Raw genomic sequence first — 19,413 nt, forward strand, 5'->3', positions numbered from 1 at the left:
CATTCCCTATTTGGACTCGATTAATATCAAAAATATGTGTAGGCCTTTTCCATTCTCTTTATACATGAGGTCATAGGATATAACAAGGCAGATGAGGATTATATAATCTTCATTTTGCATTCGGAAAATGCTGGCATAGAAGACCATAAAAATAAATAGGTGTTATGATGGAATAATGATAGCTACTAACTATTAATTATTAAAAATACAACATGTCACAAAACTGTAGAACTTATTGCACAATTAGATGATCAGACATCTATTATGAATCAAAAATTTATCTAAGTAACAGCAGCATAGAAAATTAATGAAACATACTCAATATAAGAAATCCCGAAAGTAAATGTTTTAGAGTAATACACTTGAAGGAAGGAGGGACCAAAACCGAAATATTCCAATTAAGATAAATCTAAATGGATACCATCGCCTATTAACTAAAACAGTAATGAATATATATTTTTTTAAATAATGAACGACTTAACAAAATGGTGTTGCCACTTAATTTAATGCAGAGAGAACTTGAAAAAAACCAAAAAAAAACCATATAGTTGGGTTATTACTGGAAGGTTGCATACAAAGCCTTAAACAGTAGTCTCATAAATAGAAGTTAATAACTAACAAGTCAATTTTGCATCCATTCAGGCATTATCATGAGTGAAAATAACATTACTGTAAACTGGTATAGAGATGGTACATTTTACTTCAATAGACATCATACACTAACCAATCAGAGAATGTACAACAATTATAAACAGTTCACATATACTCATGGAAAAGGGGTCATGTGTACAATCTTTCACAATATATTATACTCTTTATGAATGATATACTATTTCTAATTGGTTAGTAATTATTAGTGCGTAATTATAACAACCATATTTTCCTATTTCTGAGGACGAGGTTATGGAACACTTTTATAAATGTGCATACATCTTAAATTAATCCATATCCCTTTCATGTGACATCGATGATCACCTAAATACCTTAGAAATAAAATGGAATTGTTTTTCATACCTGGTCAATAATATCACCGTTCTCGGCATGCACCATAGGGATAGCTCCTAATTCTTTACAAGTATCAAACGCACTGTACAAGTTACAATCATTCAACATATACTCATTTTTATAAGCCATAAACATTTTAAAAGAATTTATTCCATGTTTGTTACAAAGTTCTTCCATTTCTTTCTTAACCTGTAATAAAGGTAAAATATATATAGGTAATTTCACAACAGAAATCAAAAAGTAATAACCTGTGTGCATAAACACACCAATGGAATATGAAAGCATACTTAATAAGTTATTAATTTTCAATATCAACAAAAGAAGGAAATTCACCTATATTATCATCAATGAATATAATCTAAAATGAAATTTAATATCGTTTACCACTGAAATAACAAAAATCCAAAGTAAAAGTGGATTTATTTAAAATTCACTGCTGAGAAACAGGCAAGATAGTGTCAGAGACCAAGGAAAATGACTAAAAAAAACTCTGATTTATATTTATGAGATACTCTGGTCTACAATGCAACCTGTGGTTACAGTCTCAAGTACATAAGGGGCTACTGAAGAGAAATGTAAACAAACATTTACAACTTTCAGTAGTTATCAGTAATAAGTTTTACTGTAACATAAAATCTTAAATCTAATTTTTCTTAACTATAGAAAGAAGTTACTAATTCCCTAATGTTAGTCAGGTTAGAATTCATGAGTATAGTATGAAACATTTTGATTTTAAAACATCTGGAAAAAGTTTGAAACAGGTGTTATCGACATCTATTTAAAAGCCAATGGCTACCTTTCTTTCTCTGAACAGACTTCATGAAAACTTTCAGCTCACCATGGCAGTTGGCAGCAATAGTAAATGATAAGGTAATAATTTATTATTTCCTTCCCATTAAAACTCCAAGTGAGGATCTTTACCTCAATCCATAATTTATCACTTAAATAAATTTCTTTGACATAAAATGATGTTTACACGGGCTAAGGATCTTCAAATCAGTTCATTATTTCTTATTTAAATTAATAATTCTTTAGTGACATTTAATTAATTTATTTAGAATTGGAATTCACTATATAAATAGAAAGGCACCATTCGAAATACAATATATATTTTTGAATAATTTTTCAATGTTGCTTGCCAATAATGATATATTACTGTAAGATTACCAAAATGTAAAAAAAATATGGTGAAATTCAATTAAAGATACTTGAACACTTATAAATACTATTTATAAACTAAATAGTTTTAAAAGGACCTATAAAACAATAACATAGAATTTCCTTTACATTTTTTAACAAAATTAAAAGGGTTAAGATAACTTTCTTCATTCATTTCATATAAGAATTTATAACAAAAGAACTCACATGATCTTAAAATGTAACCAACTCACAAAATTGGACAACTTCTGTAGTTGAGAGCATCTACAGAATGAAAAGGTTTAAATCAGATTAGGAGGTGCTCAACATGGTATTGTGTTTCATAAAATTTTTTTGGTAAAGATTAATAACTTTTTTTTTTAATTCAAAGAAAAAACCCAAGGCTATATTATTTACTTATAGGCTATGTATTTACTTTTACTAAGGAACTTTGTTTTAATTTAATAATGTAATGTGTTAAATATGAACATACCTCCTCTGACCACCAAGTAACACAAGCATGTAGTGAATAATCACAACAAACTTGGCCATCAGCTGCATTCCGTCTTAAGTAAAAGGCTTCTACCAGTGACTCTCCACTTTCAGGAAAAACAAAGTCCACTACGCAAAAAAAAATTCATTTTTATGAGTAAAGTAATTTTTTTATAATACAATTTATTTATCCACTTCCTCAGCTCATGTAACTATTTAGTATAATTCATTACTTCATAATTTCTAAGGAATATTTTTTTTGACATATGTACTCCATCTGACAGTATATTAAATAATTTAAGAAGAACCTTAGTACAAGTAATATTGGTTCACCAATACATTTTGAGTAGTAAAAGTGACATAAAACAACCAATACAGATTAGGTAAAGGAATAAAAAACCTATTTAAATCAAAGGAGTGTAGATATTCTTTTAAAAAAGTAGGGTTGGAACAAGTATTATTAATAAGATACTAAATACATTATTAGGTGTACACTTGTTGGTGATCTCGTCCAGTACTGTTTTCAATCTCTCCCTCAGCTGTTTCTCCCTTCACTAGCACTTAGTTACTTGGACTCACTAAGCCAAATTATTGAAAATTATTTAATTGTTTTTCCACAACTGCAATACTTTTGCTCCTCCATAGTTTTTACATAATATTACTTTAGTATAACTTTACAATGTTTAGTTGAGTTTTTATTTAAATTTTTAGTTGGCCCTCATCCTCTCAATTTAAATTTTTTTTAGAGTTCTGGTGCCCCCCCCCTATGAGTTCTAGAGTTCCCAATTATTTTCAGAAATAGTTCTGCTGAAAATGAAGAATATCATTCAAAGATACACGCAGCTGACTCCATGTTTTGTGCAACTTTGAAACCAATAGCTATAAATTTTAGCACTTTGATTATTGGGGATAATTGTTATAACTCTTAGAGGGGCTAACAGAACTCCCAAAAAACTGATTGAAAATTTTCATACTGAGAAGTGGTTAAAATTAAGATATCTTAAGAGTTCTGGAGTTCTTAATAAATTCAAGAAACATTTCTGTTGTTTAAGACAGGAAAAATACAATTTAAAAATATGTGTGGCTTTGGTGCAGCTTTTACACTCTATAACTCTTTTGCATTCAACTTTAGCACTTTTTTTTATCAAGGATAATTTTTGGAACTCTAAGGGAGGCTAACAGAACTCCCCAAAAAAGACAAAATAACAAAAATGCTAATAGATTGAAATATAAAATGGTCCTGACCCTGAAAGGGTTAAGTAAGTGTTATTTTAATTTAACTAACGATATACTAAACCCCTTCTTCATATATTGTGAAAATTAAATCAGAAAATTTTATACTTCATTGGACAGTTTGTAAGAATTGGATTAAGTCCTGTTAATCATTTCCTTCCCAAAATATTACAAAAACATATAAGTGTAATAGGTATATAATGTTATTTTACTAAAACCCCCTTTAGAGCAGCCAACAGTAATTTTTAAACCAAGATGAGTACCTATAACATTTATATGAACTTAACTGACTTTTCTAGGTAATTTCTAAAATCTACAGGTCATCAAAATAGTTATAGTTGGACATTATCTTGTGTAAATAATACTATTGAGACAAATAATGATTTGATTCTGATTCATAAAAGGAAATTAGGACTTCTGTCCCTAAGCATGTGAAATTCCCTGATAGGGGTAATTTTTTCATAAAATCATCCGACTTTTCCAGGTTTAAAAAACATGACCTTACTTTACCAGGTTTAAAAAATATTCTGAATTTTTCAGATTTAAGAAATGGAAACTCTTCCAGTAATTACCACTAACTCTTTAAATTGAAGATTTTGTTCCTGTAGTGTAAGATGAGTTTTTTAATTTGTTTGAATTTTGATTCAATAAAAAAATTTATGCAAGAAAAAAAAATTAATTCCTTGGATTGAAAAGATAAATGAATTCAATTTTTATTAATTAGAGTGATAACAATAAAATATCACTTTGACAGAAACCTACTTATCATGGTAGTCCCTCCAGCTATTGCTGCTTTAGTCCCTTGATAAAAATCATCAGCAGATTTCATACCAGATTTCTCAAATGCAAAATGGGTGTGAGGATCAATTCCACCTAAAATAAAATAAAATTAATAAAAAACGTTTTTTAAAAATTAAAGAAGTGAGATAATTAAATTTGACATAAAGAACTAAATTATGAGCACATAACAAAGGAAAAATTTATGCTAACAATATTCAGAAGTAGCATCTGAGATTTTGTTTTATTGCCAGTATCATAACTATTATAATACACTTATTAACTCAAGATATTATGGGCTGCTAACAGTGTAAGTAATATTAAAAACTAGTTCTAATAACTAACATACCAGGTAAGATATACATTCCTCTCACATCGAGAATTCTGGTACCACCAGGAATAATAAGATTCTTTCCTAGTTCCCTAAAAAAAAAAAAAAAAGGTAATAGGCTTGTCATTTACAAAACAAAACATTTAGTTTTTTTTTTCTTTACAAAACTTCCTTATGTTACAAAAGTACAAAAGGATATTAGTCTTTAGTTTTAACCTAAATATTTCCACATAAACACACAGCAAAATAATCTAGCCATTGTAGCAAGATCCCTTGTCACTAAGTACAGTAAATGATATTTTTTGATAATGCGAGAAGAGCTATAAGTATTAGTGAGTCTATGACACACCAAATAGTCAAATTTAAACTTTAAGTCTAAGGCAACCCTACGAATGACTCAACTATAAAAATATAAAGGATAATTTCCATTATGATGGTATTTCCTTTTATGTAAACAAATGCTAAGCTCTATATAGACTTAAGCGCCTTAGACTTAAACTCTTTCCAGAGGAGATAAATACATTTTTGGATTTTCAAAAGATTGTATGAAAACTGAATAACTATGAAATTTTATAATGATTTAAAATGAGATGAATATTGCTGGATTTATAAAACTTGTAAAAAAGTTCTGCACAAGTCAAATAGTCCAAATGAAGGAATGTAAAATACCAATAACTACTGGTAAGGTCATTCATAGAACCAGGACTTGAAGACAAAAGAATAATGCTTGGCACAATCAATGGGACACAGTCATACAAGAAATGGTTGAACAGTTAGAGAGTCATAGTTGACAAAAGAATAATTATTGGTATTATCAATGGGAGACAGTCATACAAGAAATGGTTGAACAGTTAGAGGGTCATAGTTTACAAAAGAATAATTATTGGTATTATCAATGGGAGACAGTCATACAAGAAATGGTTGAACAGTTAGAGGGTCATAGTTTACAAAAGAATAATTATTGGTATTATCAATGGGAGACAGTCATACAAGAAATGGTTGAACAGTTAGAGGGTCATAGTTGACAAAAGAATAATGCTGGGTACCATCAATGGGAAACAACCATACAAGAAATGGTTGAACAGTTAGAGGGTCATTAAAATGGTTAAAATGAGCAAGTTCTAAGAGTACAAAAATAAACAGAATTGATAAATAAATATTCCCATGGTTATGAAATTATATATAAAATAAAAGTGTTAAACCTGATATGAATTAAGAGAGTGTATGTCCTTATACTAATTTGGAGAAAAAAATATTTAACCCTAGGAAAAGATTTCCATATGACCCTACCGCACGCAACACATTCGATTTGTTGAGAATTCAGTATTTCTGTGAGGAGTTCAGGCAAAATTTTTCTGACTTAGTATCAAATATAGGCATTCAGTAGTAAACCAGCTTCCCGAATCTCAGTTGCTGTAAGTTACAGACTTAAAAGTTTATGTCCTCTTGTTAACTTCTAAGGATAGGTATATTGTATCCTATCCTGAGATCATATTTCATTCTAATATGCACACCCAACTTTTTCAAAACTGCTGATCCTTAACAGTTTTTGAAATGATGAATAGCACAAAAGAGGGACCATTTATCCACAATCACCTGTTCAGTGGGAACTTTGGTGAATTCAGATATTCCTTCTTAAATTAGTACACTTTACACGATAAACCTTAAAAATAATCCGATTGTACTCCAAAAACGTACACATATTAGTGGGAAATTAAAAGGACAAAACGATAACACCCAAGTTTTGCAGTTTTAATTTTTAAAATGTAATGGACAGAAAACAAATTTAAATTTATATAATTAAAAAATAATTCAATTATTGCACAAAAGTACTATTAGTGATGAAATTTTGTGAGTAAAATCACATAATTCTTAGGTCAATAGAAATTTCTGTATTATATGCCATGACACATAGCTCATATGCACACAAGAACAAAAACAAGAAATCATTCAACATACACCAGACGTTCATTCAATACCAAAATGTGGCCTTAAAAAAAAGAATGCTTCTCCAAAAAAGAACCATATTTATAATATTTTATATCAACACATGCACTTATGAAGAAAAATGAAATTTAATAAACATACTTTATAATTCCATCTTCAATATACACATCAGTATCGATGATTTCATGGGCATTAACAACCTTCCCATGCTTTATTAGAAGACGATTTTGGGAACTCTGTAAAAAAAATTTTTATGATTTTCTAAAGATGAATATTAAATGTATTTCACATGAACAATATAAAAAGTTAAATTATTTCATTTCTCAAATTAATAAAACTGATGTAAAAATAAACAATATATTTTATTAGAGTGAAATCAACAAATAACGAGTCTAAATATTTTAAAGATGTGTTTGTTGTGGTGAGTAATTGACAGTGTTGAACAAAAAGTAATTTTATTTACAATTACTAACTATTACAGTAATCTGAAATTGGTAACTGAAAATATATGATTAGCCACTGTAATTGTACTCACTAATAACACTCAAATGTAATTTGTGCCACATGTAATTAGTCCCCGTTCTACAAAAAACTTAAGAGTGGTTTAGTACCCTATGAACTACACAAAATGATAAGACCTGGATCTACATAAACACATCAGAACCAGAGAAATTAAACATTTGAGAAGCGTTTCTCTATTTGAAACTACTTTTTCTCCCTTATAAAAACAAGAAATCTAATAAGTATTGAAATGGATTGGAAGAGAAGAAATTCAGCCTTCTAACAGTTGTAGTATCATTCCATTTGAACAACATCTTAATGAGTAAGAAATGTTTATGTGTACGCCAGACATCAGTAAAACAAAAAAAAAATTGAAGAAATAAAGTCCAAAACTTTTAATTTAATTATCGATTAAAAAGTTTCGTAGTTAAAGTTTTTTAAGGATGCTGACTTACTTAAAAAAAAATTGTTTGCTCTGTTTTAGACCAGGATTCTTATGGTTTTTGTAAGTTTTTAAGATTCAAACTCATTTCATATGATCACAAATACTATTTTCTTATTCTAATCAAAAAACAAATTTATCAGTAAATATAAATCTAAAGTGCGCAAAGACAGAAAATGGTAATATTAAAAATTATATAAAATAATTTTTTCTTGGGTTCTAGGGAACATTGGTATAATCCTCGGACATATTTCATAACATTTTTTTATCAAATATCACCAACAAAAATTTCATTAATGAGTGATTCCAAGTTTGTAGCCTCCCTTTGTAAGCTGTACAGAATAATGTTATTCCACTATACTGCTGTACGTTTTATAGTACCGTTACAATTTTAATAAAATAAAAACCAATGAATTGATTTTTTAATGCAGCTATCAAACCTCTAACAGTTGGGAACCCCTATAAAAATTATACAGATTGAAAATCAATGATTTATTTGAATTTCTTAAATTATAAATAAGCAAATAGTATTGATAAAGCAGCCCTATCTATTTTTCTGTTTTTCTTTTTTGGTTCAGCAGTACACATCTAATTATCAGTTTATATAGAGAACAGGGCAATGTTCTAAAACGTTTGGAACCCCCAGGAAAGGGCTCATCACAATTTTTGAAGTATTTCTTAGTATAGTATAACAATAATAATACAACATACATCTGATCAGAGATAACCATTAGATTTACTGGTAATATCGATATTCACAACTTAGTAAATGACAAAAGTTAACACCTACCTTGGGTATTGATACTTAGACTATACGGTCCAAATAAAAATTGGGTTCATTTTTTAACTTATTTATTAAATTTAATCATATAAGAGAAAGCTCTTACCTGTAAGTGAATGGGTACTTTTTTCACAGGAGCACTCATTTCTAAAAATAAATAAATAATGATAATTAGCAATAATGACTAGACATATTAATTATGGATTTAATTCTACAAGGAGTATGTTTAAAAGATAATAAAAATCTGTCACATTATAATTAATACAAAGTAGAGAATGAAAAATAATAAATTGTCGCGATATTGAATTATTTCAACTTTAAAATTTTTTAAAAAAACTAAGTTTTTTGGTGGGGCTCACAAAATCTGAGATCAGATAACCTGAAATTGAGGCCAAGAAAAAAAAAAATCTTGACTTCTGATTTTTTTTTTAATGTTAGAGTATTCAAAATATAAAATATTATAAAAATCTTTGGAAGATATAGAAGCTATTAAATTCGGGAAGATACAGAAGCTATAAAACAAAATATAATAATTTTGGTAGATGATAATGCAGAATCAGGTTCCAAAATAAATATGAGTAAAATAACATACATGCTTAACGGCAAAACTTCTGATACTTATGCGGTTTATTTAGGCCCAAAGCGTTAAATATATTAAGATATTTAATAAGTCTTGTTCACCGCCTAGAACTATGAAAGTAAGAATTGATAATTCTATACCTCCTACTATAGATTAAAGATGTTAAAAAAGGGTCACTTTATTAAGGGAAAAATTTCTTGAGTAAAAAAAAAAATAGTGGGCGGAATATTTTGCCCAAAGAAGGATGAATCAATAGATAAATTTAAACGGCAACACAACTGAGGATCGCATGATGTGGATATGGTAAATATAATTAAAATAATAGCACTGAGGTGACTGTTAGAGGTTATAAGTTTCGACAGATCTGACTTAAGTGGTAATCATCTAAGAGATACAACAAAACATGGCGAGGAGGATTTTTAGTTTTAACATTGTAGATTTGTTTTAAAAGTGGTCTGTGGCAAGAGGCATATATTAGAGCCAATTATGAATAGTAGGTTAAGAATAATTTTGTAGATTTGCAATTAAGTTTTTAAATCCAATTCATTTCTCTTTCTTTGAATCTAATATGGCAAGCGATAAAGTCATCATAAAGGAGAAATAGTCGTTGTATTAATAATATCACTATGCCTATTAGATATAAAAAAAAAGGAAAGCAGTTGGAAATGTAACTCGTAATACTTCATGACTGAAACGTAAATTGGAACCAAATAGAAACATTCATCTATGGAACTAACTAAAGAAAAAAACCCATATCAAATGGTATGCTATTATGATATATAGCATAGATCTACAGAACATAAATTAGGGTAGTAAAATTTGAATATTTTTGATGCTGTGAATTGGGTCAAAATTTTCCGACCAATGACATTAGTACTAATTTAACTCTAAATAAATAAAAACCCATCAACCACATTTAATGCATTAAAATAATTTTTTTTTAGGTGAAATCTTTTAAATATATTAAATAAAATATTTCAACAATTTGTAAAACAATAAGATTTAACAGAAACAACTTCTGAAGATACTTAGGAATTGCTGTAATGAAGATCCTGAAGATATTACCAACTGTATGTGCCTTGTCCAGGACCTTCTTTGTAGTCCAATAAGATAATATAAACCATAAACCATGATAATTTTTTGATGATTGATAACAAATTCACTAATACAGTTACCAAAACAGGAGATAAATAAAATCTTGATGATAAAAAAAAATCAGCAATTTTTGGACTAATATCTAATATTGGGAAAATTCCAGGTAAAGTAAACCTAAGATGACATTTGATTTGTAATACAGCAAACTGATAAGACAAAATTATGAAAAACAATGTTGTAAAACTCAGAAAACAATAATCAATGGAGTGGATTATTGTTAAACCTTATAGTGGTAGTTAAGCAATTATAATGTTTAAAGAACTAACAATACTAAAAGAGAATAAACAAGACTTGCCCAATAACCAGAGTACAGACTAATATCAGCAAAATAAAATGAGAGTATGGGCGGAGCCATATACCATAAAAACATGAAAATAATTAATAGGAGTAGCTAAACAATCTAAAATAATTATAATAACATACAATGAATTAATAATTAAACCAGTTTTATTTTATAAAAAAAATAATCTTTCATTATGCATTACAAGTAATAAAATGTTTTATTAAAAATATAATGATTTCCAATGATACACAGTAAAGAAACATAACATAAATACACAATTAATTTTGATTAATAGGAATATATACCAATAATTCATTATAAGTTAAAGAAATTATTGATTAGTAAGGGATGTTAAATAATTCAATTTATTGTTACATATATCAAATAACCTTGTATATTTGTGCTCATCTTCGAATGTTTTAAAAACTTTTTCCACAGACTACTTCTGTAACTTACCTAACGATACTAGCAAGAATAAACTAAACGTAGAATCTCTTTCAATAAACTTCTACTTGAATCGATGAACGAGTCCTTAGATATAGATTCATAACATAGAGTAACGTGCTTGAAATTGTGTGGAAATCAAATTCCAAAGAAGGCGTGGTTAGTTTAATCGAGATCTTTAATACAACTTAAAACAAGTTTGATTTATTAACTCTTGTAGATAATTACTAACGGTGTGAAGTCTAAGATTAATTGTTAATTGACTATCATAGTTTAAATAGTATTTTAATAGAAAAAAGTATCAGGACACCGGTTTAATCTTAATTTAACGTCCAGAGGAAAATGAATATATCGCTGTTTTACTTTAATAGTGACATATGTGACAAAATAAAAGTTTTGATTTTACTTTGAATTGGATGTATTCCAAAGATAGCATCGTAGATTGGAATTACTTTCTCTACTGGAGTCGTACATACTGTCCCAAGTTAGTAGGGCTGTCACATATAAACCCTACTTTACCTACCTATTTTAGGCGTACGTATACAGTGTACAGACCTACGTATTATACCAAACACAAAATTAAACCAAACTTTTTTTTGTCAGATGTGTTAAAATTTGAGCCAAGCAACATGCCAAATAATCGAATCAATGCTCCTTATGTTTGCAGTAAAAACAGCTTTAGAGGTGGCATCAACTTTAAATTCTGTTGGCAAGTAAGTTAAGAGAAGAATTGTATCATAAGCAATAGCCAGTTTTATTTTTGTATTTGATTGGCACAATTATGCTTTATGTTGTATTATCTTCTCATATATCACATCTAATAAAGAAAAACGGTTGTTGACTTGTTGTTATCTAAGACTGTGTTAATCATTTTCTTAAAACTGAGAACATATTATTTTAAATTAAACAGTAATGTATTCTACTGATGCAGTGAGTCGCCAAGGAAGTATCATTTAAATTTGTATATACTATGACTCGAAAAGGCAAAAAAAAGTAGTTTCGAAAATCTTACACATGTTAATCTATTTTAGTCGTTCAATTTCATCTCATTTTTGTTTTTCCTGTTAAATCTTTAAATCACTTTATGTTTTGGCACATTGTATCGTGGTAGGTGTTAATATGAACTCTCAGAAGGCCTCGATACTGTGTGTTCGTTGATATGTTCAGTTTTACCAATATAAAACTGTAGGTTGGCATGAGATATAGGCCAGGGTAGAGAGGCTAGGATTGATTGGGTGTCACCGAAGGTGTGTTGGCTGTTAGTTGGTGTTGCCCGCATTCAAAAATTGCTCTGACCGTTGGTGCTGCACAAAAAAGCATTTTGGTGGTTGCTGCTGCTCAAAGTCCCTAACGAAGAACCATATTTTGTGTTGGTTATAGGTTTCCTTTCAGTTTCTCCGGGAGATGCATTAAATGCTTAGTTGCAGTGATGATTCTGCTTCACTTCAGGTAGTATTACAATAGGCTGTTTTTAAAAGCTAGTTATGCTTTTTCTGTTGGCTTGTTTCTATCTCAGAAGAAATTTCTACAATTTACAGATGTTTTCCTTTCGTGGTGATTATTTTCTTCAAAAGAAATCATATGAGGCGTTTCTTGGTTTCCCGAATCATCTTCTAGAGCTTCTTCTTCCCTGTTTGAGGTGCCTCTGATGTCAGCCATATAGTTATTATCCAGTGTTGGGTTCGCTTGAGTGTTGTGTTTCCGACCACTAAAGTTAATATCCATAACCGTATCAATCTGATAGTAAGTATGAAAGACGAAAGTAGATAAAAAAAAAAAAAAAAAAAAAAAAAAAAAAAAAAAAAAGGCAATGCCATAGTTACCTCGGGCTCCAACACGTCAGCCGAATTACTATTTTTTGTGTTGTTTTTTCTGGTCCCTCATAGGGATCACCAACAATGTATTGATGATTTTATTCTAATCTTACTTGCCTGGTCTTTAAATTATGTCTCTATAAACCGATACCTTTTTCGTTGACGCCCCTTCAGTGTTACTGTTCGAGACTGTAAGCTTCAACAGAAATTCTGCTGGTCACCAATGTACTTGTATCTGGTCGAAACTCTTACCTTGCCGGTTGACAATTTCTTATTAAGGACTTATACGGTTATGTATGTTATGTTACGTCAAATTTTAAACACAAAAAAAAGGGAACTTTAGGAGAGTAGATATACGCATGAATGCTAAATAAAGACTCGTTAATTCGTTCTTACAATCCTTTATGTATACATTGATCTTTTGTTTGCATGGGAAGCTAGGTATTAATTCAGATAGCATGTACCCTAATAACTTAACTCCCCTTGCCAGTTTAGGAACAATCCTCGTAAACTCAATTGAACAAAAACCTATGTCAATAAGTTGCTACTTCCCTAAAGAGGACGGAGTCTGAAATTGTAGCCATGCTTATGGAGCGAACCGAGCGAGGCCCTTTTTATATGTAGTTCTGCCGACGCTGAAAGCCTTAGATGCCGGTATGTTGAGCTCAACAATTAATGGTGAAACCCCATCGGACACTCGATACAGATGCGCAAGTTGAAAGCAAGCAAGTCCAACATTTTCCTTTTGTTTCTATGGGCATAGTTCTAAACCAGCGGAGTAAAACCTAGTTATGAACTGTATTTTCACTAGTGCTTCCTGATTGAGCCTCGAAAGTTTTCCAGGCTGCGCTGACGCGCCGAGTGGATTCTCGTGACCGACGCTTGATTGTACTCGTAACTTTACCCCTGCAGCATTATCGATAAGGTCTTTCAAAGGTCCAGGAACTGAAAAGAAGTTCTACCAGAGACCACTTTGAGAATACTGCATCCAGGACCGTTCATATGCGGTGAAGAGCCAGATCGTGCTAGAGGTGACTTTACTACTAGTAAACATGAAGATCTAGTCTAGGGTTGTGATAAACATCCCCTAATCCAATACTAAACTTCGGATGGATTGGACGGTGCGTGGACAGTAAAACTGCGAACTCTGATATACTGACTCAGGTATGATATGGCAGACTCAGGTTGTCTCCAGATTCAATTGGAATCCCTTCGGTATGTAGGGATTATTTACCTCAGTATGCTCATACAGTATACCTCAGTATGATGAATCCATTATCATGTGAGGTATTCCTAAGGTGGGGGATCCTAAGGGAAAAAAGGAATTTTCATCTCCAATTTTATCTGTTATGATAAGTGATGAAGGTAATGACGATCGTCTAGCTAAACGAGTAGGCCCAGGAGAAAAATATATTATTGGTTTATGAGTAATAGATGCTTTGCAGCGGAAGCTGGAATGAACATTCTCGTTATTATTAATAGCCATGAATCCTTAACAGACAAAGAACCCAAGAGAGATGCCCAGAAACCACTCTAAGTAGCGGGAAAAAAAGGAAAACGAGCAGGATTATTGCCTCCTCGGGGTTATCCCTCGGGTAAAGAATTTCTCTTCCATTCATGGAATAGGTATATATCAGGTTGGTTATTTTTCTGGATACCTGCTCTGATATTGGTTTCAGTGTGGAGAAATTGGACGAGATTGACATAAAGATCAGGTTGATAATTATTATTGTCACTAAAAAAAACAATCGTCACTAAATAATCACGGACCTGATCTTTAGTAGCAATCCTAGAACACTTCCATTATTCCATGGAACAACCAGTAAGAATGGATGGTACGAATTTACCTGTGTCTATGGGGAGACTGCTGGATAGGTATTTGAAATCACTCCCTCGTCAAAGTCATTGCTGGGTGAGGTCGTTTGTAGTTGATAGTGCTAAGAACGCACTTTAACAACCTCGCAACTGTAGCGGCGCCAGTTCGAATCCCTGGTGGGGTGGGGTGATTTTAATTTCGTGATGGACCTACGGAATGAAAATTTGATCTCCTTACTCTGGTTAGAATAGGTTGATTACTTGTAGATGAACCCCCGGACTCAGGTGAAGTGGTTTCGGTGTATTGCAGCAAACTAACAATCAGAATCCAGGATAGAAGAGCAAAGGAAGACTGTACCAAATGTTTCATCAGTCGAACGCTCTGACGATCCAATAGAGTCGGTGGAATGCTGAAGATGACACGGGGGTAAAATCAAGATCCAAATCTTTTTCTCCTGGATCTTGGAGTCGCAAAACGCCTGGTAAATCTAAAAATAAAATGTCTGCTCCAAAGAAAACCTGCTTATGTAGAAGGGATGAAAAAAGAGACCCTTATTCTACTTCATATTTACATAATCCTCTAGGTATGGAAAGCTGACGTATAGGACTAAAGCAGTGATTCCTAATCGGGGTTCTACGAAATAATTTAGGAATGGGTTATTGTACGTCAACTAGAAACAGTTTTGAACCATACCATCCAAGATTTTTTTCTATTTTACTTAGATTTTGAGTCGGTCAGCCTTTCTTAGCTTTTGCTGAAAAGACGGGATCTGACACTTGTATGTTTGTATCAAATGATAATGATGGGATCCCGCTATTTACCTACTTCCACCATTTTCCTACCGACTTGTACCAAAAAAGGTTGAAAACCACTAGTTTGGGCTAGAAAGGCAAAAGGATGTACCCTTGTGGGATAAAACACTAGAAACGATAATAAAACTCTTTAACAAAATTAAAGGCAAGAGAAAATGGAAAGATTATGAACTACTAAATAAACACTGAAATATAAAAAAGGGTATAGAAAAAATTCTGATGAGGGACAGAGGATTCATTCTCATCAGTCTAAATACATAAAGTCCTCTTAAAAGATCAAAAAAACAGGTTACGGTTCACTTCGTAAGCCAGACAAAAACCTATACTGAAGAACAAGACAGAAAACACTGCATCATTTTTCTCAGGATCGAAAAAAAATAAAAAACAGACAAGACAGATAGGAGTATCAAAGAAGCTTATAAAATCTTTACCTCAAACAAAATCGTATCGGCAATAAATTTATTCAAACGCTGGAATGAAGAAGACAAAAGCGTCTGGAAGATATGGTATTTGAGAAGCGAAAAGTAGTTCGAGACTTAGAAGATTGTGTTTGTAGACTTAATTTCAACATCTGACTGTAAACATTATGTATATCAGATACGGATCGAGTGTATAATCTCAAGAAACAATTTTTTTTTCTTGCATTGACCCTTACCATTACTTTATTTATGTTTTACTTCACTCTTTATTAATTTTGTTTTTAAACGTGTCTGGTAATGGAGTGCTAAGGCCTGCAGTCTTCAATGTGTCTTCTGACAATCCTCTTCCGGCGGTATCATCCGATTTTCCACCTTTACTGGAAATTACAAAGGTTGAAGAAATACATGCAAATCAAGACTCGTACAGCGACTGTCCAGGACCTGAAAAGGTTCACCAGAGAGATTGGTGAGTTGAAGTATTTCCTAAAAGGCGACGAATTCTTTTTAGAAGAACAGAAGCTAACGCCTCTGAAAATCTGTTACATATAGAAGATGCAGAAGTGCTGAAGGTAGCAATGGTTTGTTTGGTGAAAAGGAGCATCCTGAATGAAATTCACGTAAATGAAGAAATGTTCTGAGGCATTGGTAACTGATGGGGGAACTATTCCAATAAGTGGGCCTAATGTTCCTTTTTGCCAACCATGGCGGGTACCAGAGTTGCATACTAACCAAGGAGGGAGTGTCAAGATTCATTTCTCCAGACCACCTAGAAACTAATTTTAACTGCCCTGGGTGCAACATTCCGAACCGGTCGCTCTGGGACCTATTACCCAATTTGCAGGGCAATCACATCCCTGCTTTTTGGCATAGGGAAGGAAACACTGAAAAAACATCTTTGTATTGTTTGAAATAAGTCTTTAGCACTAGGGAGAGGATGTTGGTCAATTTTTACCTATGGATTAAGTGTAAGGTTGTAATCCCTCTAAGTAGACATATAAGGAACCTTTATTAAAGGTGCAATCTGGGGCCTCCAAGGACTGTAATATAATGGTATTAATGTACCCTCTTCTAGTTGGAGATCTATTTCTTAATTTACCTTATTTTTAAGAGCAAACATATCTCCTTTTGCCTTAATAAATTTGGGTTTGGCATTTTTTATTAGGGCAAATATAATTTTTCTTAGATTAAACATGCCAAATTTATCACATAAGGTATAAGGGACCGTCTTGAGCACTATGTTAAACATTTCAAGTGATACATCACTGAAATATGTTGGAAACAACTTGTGATGATCACTTCCAACAATATGATATCCCAAATGTTCAAATCATGTATGACCTAGTAAAAGAGGATCATCAGAATCTAAACATAAAAACAAAGATCTTTGTACAACTTTCCACCATATATGAATCAATGAGAAGCCAAGGGAAACAAGTGAAAATTTTGTGAGTAAGAGTTTTTTTATTTATGTGCCACTGCTTGAACCAAATTTACGATCCAGTATAGAAGAGATTGTAAATATTTATAATTTGATTAATAATAATTTCGCAATTTGGTTAATAATGAAGCTTGAATTTAGTTTAGGCACACGTTGATAGAAACTATCTCTTTTTCACAAAGTTTCCAATTAAACCCCTTGGCTCAACTTTATATAACTTCAACAGGATTCTTCCATAAAATGCATTTATTAAAATCAGTGTTGTTTCTCAAATAATCTGTTTCGATGAAGGGATTGGCTGCTCCTTTCCCTAAAACAACTTTATCAACTATCATTCTAACAATATAGAAATCAAGTTTACAATTAACTGCTAGATTATATATTCTTATTAGCTGATCATTTATTTATTTTTTTATTTTATGAGACGCTCTCAGTACAATACGACTCATATCTTGCAACCTAATTCAAAACTTGTTTATTGTCGAAATATTTTAATTGCTTATTTGATAAAGAATCTTCATCCAATTCTTGTCACCATTGTATTATATTGGACACATCAGAAGTTAAAAACTGGACATCAAAAACTCACATATTAACATAACTTGGTAAACTAAAAGGCTACAATACTCCTAAAATAAAATATAGAATCAAGATAGATCCTAGAATCGGTAATCTACAAAACTAAAGAAAAACTTCATGTTTCATTAATTTTCACCGGTTTTTAATTTTTGTAAATAAAATTGCTTTTCTATACAGTAGATATTTCTAATTCTTCAATCAATTTCCAGCTATCTTCTCAAGAAATAACTTAGCCTTGACATATAAAAATAAAATAAACAAATAAATTATCATAACTAAATAAAATACGCAGTACACCATTTTTTTCTTTTTTTTAATTTACTGAATTATATTGTGTTTTCATGAATGGTGGTAATGTGCTACTTATTAACACTCCCTATAACAACATTGTGATTATTTATTCAATTCCTTTATTTAGTAATGCTAAGTCAAGGGAATATTAATAATTTTTGCCTCAAGTATATAAAATAAATGCATGAGAGCAAGTAAATCCTAATAATTACTTTCATAAAAAATAAAAAAACAAAAACTTTCAATGCATTTAGTAATTAGTAAACTGACTAAAATGTATTTATAAGTAGGTAAGTTTATGTAAATAAAATAAAGATAAAAAAAAAATACATATATTTATATGAATGTATGTTAAATCATATTTATAAACATATATGCCTTTTTATTTTTTAAATTAACACATCCTGAGATAGTCAACAATTTCAACTAAGAAACATAAAATGACTGGTGAAAAAAGGAAATAAATGGTTTATACAGAAATATGAGTATTATGTGTAAGTATAGGTTTGTTTGGAAGGTAATGTAGGGTTGGGTTTAAGATTATTTATGTTTTAATCCTTTATTAAATTATAAAGTGTTTACCATTGATTAATTATTCATAGGTTTAAGAGTGTAAATGCAAATCAGTCCACTTCGAAGAACAGTAATGCTAATTAAATATGGATGTCAGCTTTTTGAGACTTAAAAATAATTAATCTTTATCAAGATATTCAAGACAGTTTTATTTTTTATTTTCATTTTAAAACCACTAAAAAGCAAGAAAAACTGATGAAATCAGTGGTAATAAGTGTGTAAGAGATTGAAGTTGGTTCAAAACATTTTATGAGGGTGAATCAGCCATGAAAACAAAGATTATGGAAAAACTTTGTTGAATAACTACTATTTCTTGCCCTTTCTAAAAAAGAAGTCAAGAAGGAACAGTCTGACAACTTGCAGTGAAAATTTTAGTGGATCAATGAACTGTCACAGACTAATTTTCAATGATTGGGTAAGGCGAAAATGTTGGGAAATCAATTAAATTTTTATAAAATTAAAAATTTTATATTTAAAAAAAAAAAAGTCAATGATAAAATACTAAGAATCAATACTTGAGAAAAAATACAAGAGATTGAATATGAGAAATACTCATCCATCCT

General features: G+C 30.8%; 1 protein-coding gene across 2 annotated transcripts in view; it reads right to left on the reverse strand.

The window, feature by feature from the left end:
* Nucleotides 1-11,221, reverse strand: part of LOC106689509 (Collapsin Response Mediator Protein) — a gene marked incomplete in the record, with an annotated part of 44,854 nt that extends 33,633 nt beyond the window's left edge. The window contains 7 exon segments of one of the 2 annotated variants that reach the window (XM_067047568.1): nt 1,015-1,194; nt 2,636-2,763; nt 4,630-4,740; nt 4,994-5,067; nt 7,064-7,158; nt 8,753-8,793; nt 11,121-11,221. In XM_067047568.1, coding sequence (XP_066903669.1) covers nt 1,015-1,194; nt 2,636-2,763; nt 4,630-4,740; nt 4,994-5,067; nt 7,064-7,158; nt 8,753-8,791 — 627 coding nt within the window. 2 annotated transcript variants of the gene reach the window in all.
* Nucleotides 11,222-19,413: the final 8,192 nt, after the last annotated feature.

This window comes from Halyomorpha halys, unplaced genomic scaffold, assembly GCF_000696795.3.
Source record: "Halyomorpha halys isolate HHAL.00 unplaced genomic scaffold, Hhal_1.1 Scaffold1384.1, whole genome shotgun sequence".
NCBI lineage: Eukaryota > Metazoa > Arthropoda > Insecta > Hemiptera > Pentatomidae > Halyomorpha > Halyomorpha halys.